The following is a 7,249-nucleotide window of genomic DNA, read 5'->3' on the forward strand; positions in this document are numbered from 1 at the left end:
AACTTAGACGCTAATATCGTCGCACTCAAATTCTGATTATTGCTGCCGTTCTCGTCACCGTTGTTACTACTCTCGGGCATGATCTCTTCGTATTCATAATCTCCATCATCGCCATAATAGTAATCGTCTCCTTCCTCTTGCCTTGCTAACTCCATTGCTAACTTCCTCTTCACGTATCGTCTCCACGCAGCTTGTATAAAACAAGTTCCCCATGCTATCCACTGATGTGAGTAGTATCTGATCAGAGTCAAAAGATAGAGATAAAGATAGAGTCAGGAACGTATCAAGCATGAAACCTCCATTGCTTTTGAGACAATAAAAAACGAGTATTACCTGAAAGCATGTTGGAGTTTCTTGCTGTGGAGACGTCTGAATTGGTTAGCTACGAACTTCAAGTCCTCTGCTCGGAGAGCGAAAGCTTCTACTTCTGAGAGAGTCTTCACGGTTCTTGTGGACAATGGGAGATTAACAGTAATGACTGGCATTAAAGCCCAGGTTAAGAGCTCTTCACCGCAGAAATCTCCTGGTCTAAGCGTGATGGAGTTAAAGAATCCTGACCGTCCACCATCTGTAGTGAAACTCTCCATCTGACCTCTAATGATGAAAAGCATCTCGTTTACAGGATCGCCTTCGCGGGTCACATACGTGTCTTTTGTGTTCAAGGATGGAACTAGACGCTCACATATCGCATCTAAGAGCTGGTCATCCATCTGCGCGAAGAACGGCACCTGAAAAATCAAATGAACGTAAAATTTAGGGTTTGTTACTTGAACTGAAAATAATTAAAATGTAGTGTTTTCCTGGTGTGGCATACACGGCGAACAAGGGCAAGACAGAGATGTCGTTGGATCTGGCGACGAAGATCTAACGGTAGAGCCCGTAGAATGGCTTCTTCGTCGACTCCACGAGTTGTTAGCCATTTGTATTGGACGAATCGCCTTACACGCTCTTGTAACTCTTCTGGCAATTGCCTATGTCGCATCCATTCCTCTGTGTCTCTTCTTCTGACTCTCCATTCGTCTAACCTAGCCGTCGTCGATTGCAGATAGTTCTTCAAGAATTGGAGAAATCACTTAGACTCCATTAAAACCTATGGAAGGAGAGAAAATATTATATAAAATTTGATAAATTACCTGAACGTTTCCAATGAGATGAGAGAAGAAAACGAGACCCGCAACACAGATGAAACAACTGAATATAGTCTCACTACTCAGTGTACTCGCTGCAAGACTCTGTCCATAAGAACTACACAAACCAAATCAAAGATCAATAAGCAAATTGTGGAAAAAAAACTGCTGTTTTATTTGATTCAAGACTGATGAATTTTAACCTAACCTGAGGTTACGGAGACCCCACCAAAGACAGTAGAAGTACTTATCAAAGAAAGGAGAAGAAGTGACGTCATTAGTGAACGCATCACCGAACATACCAAACTGGAAATGCTGGTCATCGTCATTGCGTGCATCACAGTTTGACAGAACCCCAGTGATCCGCATCCAAGCTTGTCTCCCTGGATCTTGCAACGATCCACAGTCTAGAAACAAGAGAGTACAAGATGGTGAATGCGTTGCGTTCATCTCTTTAGTGCATTCTCTTCTCCAACATTCATGCTGTCTCTGGATCGATAAAACGTACCAAACCGATCCAAGAACCTAAAAGGGAAACCAAGTTGTAAAACAGAGACATTNNCATGTAGGGAAAGAGAAAATGGTTACTTACGTGGCTCACAAGCAGATTGTAGGCTGCACCAGACCAGGCCGTTTTGGCTGCCACTCCGGTTGCTTTAATGATCCGACGATTGAGAGGAAGCATGACGACGAATCGAGGCACGTACTGTATCAGGACGATCAAGGAAAGCGTGTGGTTCTGATGTGCTGCGTATTTGAATTCTCCAGCATTTGGTATCACAAACCAAATCATCATCTGAGAAAAAATAGAAAGATTTCAATTTAAAGAACAGAACGGATCAGTGTGTTTTCATTTTCATATACGTTTTACGATTACACCATTGTCACCTATCGGAACCCTAGAAAACAAAATTGAATTGAACCTGAGGAAGAGGAAGCGAGGCTGCGAGGTCGATGAAGAACTCAGATTTGAGGTAACGGACAGCGATTTCACGGCGATCCATGACGAGCTCCCCGCGACCAAAGACTCTAGATGATTTAGAGACAAAGGCGGTTTTGAATTTGAGGAGAATGTGAATGAGGAAAGAGAGATCGGCTAGGGTTCGGCAAAAGGTGACAAGGATGCCGAAACGGATGTCGATGGACATACATGCGGTTCCGGCTTGGACAATGGGGAGATAGAAGTAAAGAGGGTCGAGGAAGAGAGCGAGAAGGCAGGTGATGAGGAAGATGTGGTTCCATCTCGTGATTAGGTCACCGCCCGGGTCAAGGGTTTTGTTACGGAGCTCGGAGAAGATGGATCTACGGCGTTGGTTGTTAGGGTCGTTGTGGTGATGACGGAGGGAAAATGCCGTCGGGAAATTGCGGAACCGTGCGGAGGTGTAGAGGTGGAGGTTGCTCATTTGGGGTTTGCGTGTGTTTCAAGTTATGGAAGGGAGAGATTTGTGGGAGTGAAAGAATGAGATGATGTTAGAGACAATTAAGGAGAGGAGAAGGAGAGAAGATTGTGTCTCCTTGAAAATGTATTTTAGTTATATAAAAAAAAAAGTAATTTGTCGAGTAAAAAATTTAACAATTAACTTTAGTTTCGTAATAAAAGTACTCCATAATGCTCTTCCAGTAGCTGAAAATATGGCTAAGAGGCATATTAATATTGTGAAGGATTGCAGTTTCTGTGGTGAAGCACAAGAATCAATTGATCATCTTCTTTTTCGCTGCAGAATAGCAAGAGAAATATGGGAATTGTCACTTATCCGCTTCCAACCAGGTCAGTTTGATCAAGAGCAATCCCTTGTTAAAATCTTCGAAATCTTGTTGTCTGATAAAAATACAGACTCTTCAAAAGAGTATTTATTTCCATACATTGGTTGGCGGCTTTGGAAAGCACGTAATGATCTTGTTTTTAATAACAAGAGATGGGCAATCCCAACCATTATAAGTCAAGCTATGATGGATCATATGATATGGAAAGAGGCTAATAATACCAAAATGCCTTGGCATGTAGCCCATCTGGATAAAAGGTGTCTAGAAAAATCTGCAACATAAACAATCCACAGTCAGCCTCATTCGTTTTATTGTTGCACAGATGGATCATGGGTTGATGATGCAAGTAAATCTGGAATTGGATGGTCTCTTCATAATGCACAGGGCAAATGCATCCTCAAAGGTTCTTCAGCCATAGAACCTAAAGGCTCACCGCTTGAAACGGAGGCTATTGCGTTTAAGGGAGGCTCTCATTCAAGTTAAACGCTTAAACTATCAACCAGGAACTTTCTGTAGGGATTCAAGAGTACTTTACAAATATCTTGAGCAATATAAAAGTGAAAATCAGAAGCCAGCAGACATTGCCGAGATTCAAACATACTTGGAGGATATATTGGCTTTCACTAATGACTGTCATCGTTTTCTTTTTATTAATAGGAAAGATAATGATATAGCTGATAGATTAGCTAAGACTGCTAGAATAGTTAGTTCTCCTCTCACTATCTTTTGGGAATGTTAACGTTTGCCAAAAACTCTTCTACAAAGTTTTTTTTTTACTTAATGTTATGGCCGACAAAAAAAAAATCATGATTGAGATGTTTAAAAGTTAAAACTAAGTTTGCATTTGAATATTATATATGATGGGAATTCAATTTTTTCGAGTTATTATATATTGCCTAAAATATATAAAATGTAGCCAATGATTTGATTACAGCTGAAAGCAGTTTCGTGTTGGCTTGTATTACACCAAAACCCTTCAACTTTGTTTCGATTCTTTTGTAATGGAAATTGGACAACCAGATCTTGAGCCGGCGACCACCTCCAATCCACTTGTCGGTAAGTCGTCTTGCGGTTCCTGCCTCCCCGGCTACGGAGCCACCACCGTTAAATCCTCCTGGTGGCAGCGAGTTCACAGCAACCACCTTCACGAGCCACGGTGGTGGGTACGGGCGTTTCTAAAGATCCGAGAGTGGTCGGAGATCGTAGCTGGACCACGGTGGAAGACTTTCATCCGTAAATTTAACCGCGATCGACCTCGCGGTACCGCCAACTTCCGATATGATCCTTTGAGTTATACCTTGAGTTTCGAAGATGAATACAAAGATGATGACGACAACGAAGCTGGATTTGGTGGAGTCCGAAGCTTTTCGATGCGTTACGCGTCTGTCCCCGTTGATTCTAGTAAAGCTACCGACGGTACCAGCGTTGTCGACGCCGTGAAATGATTGTTGGGGTGGACGAGTTCTACGATAGGCGTTTGAAAAGTCTCTCGCGTGAGTTGTGCGCTTCCTTATTTATTTTGTTTACGTGATCCTATTTCTATATGTCATGTAATTAAATGTATCACGACGGTCTTATATTTTGATTCTATAATTTTTCTGTCTCTACTAAGGACGGTATACTATAATTTTTCATTGTTACATAATTTAAGTATTGTTGTACAAAAGATTATGGTAAGTGACCGTTAGTTGTGTTTAATTGTATATTAAGTTAAGCTTGGTTTGATTTTTGGAACCAAAAAAGGATGTTTGGTTTGATTTATATCCATGTAGAAGGTCTTTGTTGATGGTCTATACTTACTAATAACTAGGAAGACAAAGTACTCAAGTATTGTCTCCTTCATGCAATCAAAAAAAAAAAAAAACCACCTATATTGTTTATTAAACCGAACCATATTACTCTCTTTCCTTCTCCGACCAAAACCAGATCTTTGACATAGACACATACTCTCTTTTCTACTACAATACGTTAGAACCTAGCCAAACCATCAGAGTCCTGTTTTACCGATTTACCCGCGTGAACGGAGCAGTTATTACTGGTATTTCCCTCACGAGGAGACGAAGATAGAGCCACCACAAAATCTTGATTGCATTCAAGATACTGATGCGTGCCCATCGAGTAACACCTTCTTGGCACTCCGACCCCAATTTCACCTCTGACTTCATGCCGTTGGCTTTGACTTTCGTTCGTGCTTTTGAATCTTCCGAGAGGAACAGAGAAGACTCTTTTCGCAAGCGAGCCTTTGCCTTCGTCGACCTCCTGATGCCCTGACAAGGGGACCACAATAGTCTCCGCATGGTTGAAGCAGACGTTTGAGGTTAAGAGTGATCGTCTACAGAGAGGGCAAGTAGAGTTGGAGAGAAGCCACATATCGATACAGTGAAGATGGAACGCGTGGCCACAGACTGGGAGTAGCCTGAGCTTGTTCGCATCAAAAAACTCACTGAGACAGACGGCACAATCGAATGACTCTTTCAGACTCATAGTTACATCACCGTAAAGGAACACGGGAAGTGCATCTATAGCTGTCTGGTCTAGACCAGAGTCGTGGAGGAAGAAGAGGTGTTGGAGCTGAGGAGAGGAGGAAGAAGAGAGATCTGAGTTGGGGTTGAAATTGGGAAATGGAAATAACGTTGAGGACTTGCGGAGAAATTTGAAAATTAAGTGGAGGACACCGAGAAAGATGATGATAAGAGCAAGAACAGAGATAACCAAACATAAGTCAGAGATTATAGAGCTTGAAGATGAATCTTTCTGGTTCAGAAGAGCCATAGCCGCTTCAGATGAAGTTTTAGGTGAAAGAGCTTCTGTTTCATGGATTTCAGACGAAAGCATCCTACACATTTTTGTTGTTTGAAGAGAAGAAACTGTTTTGAGTTTGGCTCAGTGATCACTCTCTGTAAAAATATATAGTAATGAAATAAAAATGCTGATTGAGATTTCACACATGTTCTGTCTAGTTGATCAAGACACGCTTTAAAAGGCTTCTCTTTGTCCCCTCTTTTTTTATGTTGGTGATTGATTTAACATGATTTTAAGCTAAACCATAATCATTATTGGCTAAAAAGACCACAAAATGTGATTAGGATTTCACATTTAGAAGGTCAAGAACCACAATAAGCTGAGAAAGACAAAATTATGATTAAGCAAAATGTTATCAGGCCCACCATTGTCTTCCACTTAGATGTTCTTAAATCATTAAACATAGCTTGCCTTCTAATACATAATCTATTCACTCCCACTCATTTGTTATTATATATCTTGAAAACAGAGTCTTATGTATAATACTTTTGTGATGATGACTCATTGTCCCATGTTTCACAAAGGATCTTTCAAGAAGTCAAAACTCAATCATAACTGTAAGCAAATAAATAACACAGAGACTGTCGGCTGAAAGATGGTGTTTCAGAGAATTTCTCCAAATCAATATAATCAATTGATCAAGGATACCTTTTTTTAGTTCTTTAAATTATTCAAATCATGAAATGTGCCCCCTTACAAGTTATGAATCCTAGCAAGACCACAGAATTCTACACTCAAAGCGAGAGAGCAGTGCACACACACCTTTGCCCGCAAATATACTGAAGAGTGTCATCCCTCTCAATTATGTGAAAACGTTTTTTAAAACGAACAAGTAGTTGTATAGCTCATCATTTCTTCCAGGGATTATCACCGTAGTAATAAGCGGTACCAACCATTAAAGCGACAGTAGCACCCTGGACGACCACCCTAGCTCTCATCAAAACCTGACCCAACTGAGAATTGCCTCTTCTGAAACTAATCAGCCCAGCCGTAAGCACTCCCGCAGTCATAAGTGCACCTACAACAGGTTTAATTCACAAGAAAATTATCAATTCTGAATGTCTTAAGTCTTAACAGTATGGACCAAGAAGACAGTATTGAATTATAATAATGGCTTTGCTACCAGCTAAGGTCCAAGTTACAAATTTGTCATACAATTTGTGACAAAGGAACAACCTTCAAAGATAACAATAAGCAAGTGAACATTAAAGACTAGTTCGAGAAACCCATATCATAAAACAAATTTTGTTCTTATTGATTTTTATATAAATATGTTTTGCAGCTCCACAACAATCACTTAAATAGAGTTTATACAATCTTTTCTACCATCTACCATGATACTTGAGAGTCTCTAAAAAGACCACAAAATCATACATACCGACACACAACATTGTAATCTCAATTACATAACTTGTTAATCATTTCAGAACCTATTGTTTGGGGATCTAAAAAATTCTGAATTTCACATTGATTCTGATTTTGAATCAGATTGTGTCACAAAAACTAAAATCAGCAGCAATCTTAAAAAAAAAAAAAAAAAAAAAAAAAAAAAAAAA

General features: G+C 40.2%; 3 protein-coding genes across 3 annotated transcripts in view; 1 reads left to right on the plus strand and 2 right to left on the minus strand.

The window, feature by feature from the left end:
• Nucleotides 1-2,530, minus strand: part of LOC104780613 (probable cyclic nucleotide-gated ion channel 16) — a 6,104-nt gene extending 3,574 nt beyond the window's left edge. Inside the window, exons 1-6 of the mRNA XM_010505121.1 lie at nucleotides 2,051-2,530; nucleotides 1,720-1,923; nucleotides 1,336-1,652; nucleotides 1,134-1,245; nucleotides 815-1,051; nucleotides 334-728 (exon numbers count right to left, since the gene is read on the minus strand). Coding sequence (XP_010503423.1) covers nucleotides 334-728; nucleotides 815-1,051; nucleotides 1,134-1,245; nucleotides 1,336-1,652; nucleotides 1,720-1,923; nucleotides 2,051-2,530 — 1,745 coding nt within the window. The remainder of the gene's footprint in view (nucleotides 1-333; nucleotides 729-814; nucleotides 1,052-1,133; nucleotides 1,246-1,335; nucleotides 1,653-1,719; nucleotides 1,924-2,050) is intronic.
• On the plus strand, nucleotides 3,797-4,616 carry LOC104780615. Its single transcript, XM_010505123.2, has one exon. The coding sequence runs from the start codon at nucleotides 3,893-3,895 to the stop codon at nucleotides 4,334-4,336; it is 444 nt and encodes a 147-aa protein (XP_010503425.1). The 5' UTR covers nucleotides 3,797-3,892; the 3' UTR covers nucleotides 4,337-4,616.
• Nucleotides 4,754-7,249, minus strand: part of LOC104780614 (RING-H2 finger protein ATL48-like) — a 3,107-nt gene continuing 611 nt past the window's right edge. Inside the window, exons 2-3 of the mRNA XM_010505122.2 lie at nucleotides 6,544-6,711; nucleotides 4,754-5,725 (exon numbers count right to left, since the gene is read on the minus strand). Of these exons, the coding sequence (XP_010503424.1) occupies nucleotides 4,860-5,725; nucleotides 6,544-6,711 (1,034 nt within the window). The 3' untranslated portion in view covers nucleotides 4,754-4,859. The remainder of the gene's footprint in view (nucleotides 5,726-6,543; nucleotides 6,712-7,249) is intronic.

The sequence above is a fragment of the Camelina sativa genome, chromosome 4 (assembly GCF_000633955.1).
Source record: "Camelina sativa cultivar DH55 chromosome 4, Cs, whole genome shotgun sequence".
NCBI lineage: Eukaryota > Viridiplantae > Streptophyta > Magnoliopsida > Brassicales > Brassicaceae > Camelina > Camelina sativa.

Bases quoted from the DNA above. Each gene is read 5' to 3' on its own strand.
- LOC104780615 (XM_010505123.2), top strand. From the start codon at position 3,893: ATGGAAATTGGACAACCAGATCTTGAGCCGGCGACCACCTCCAATCCA.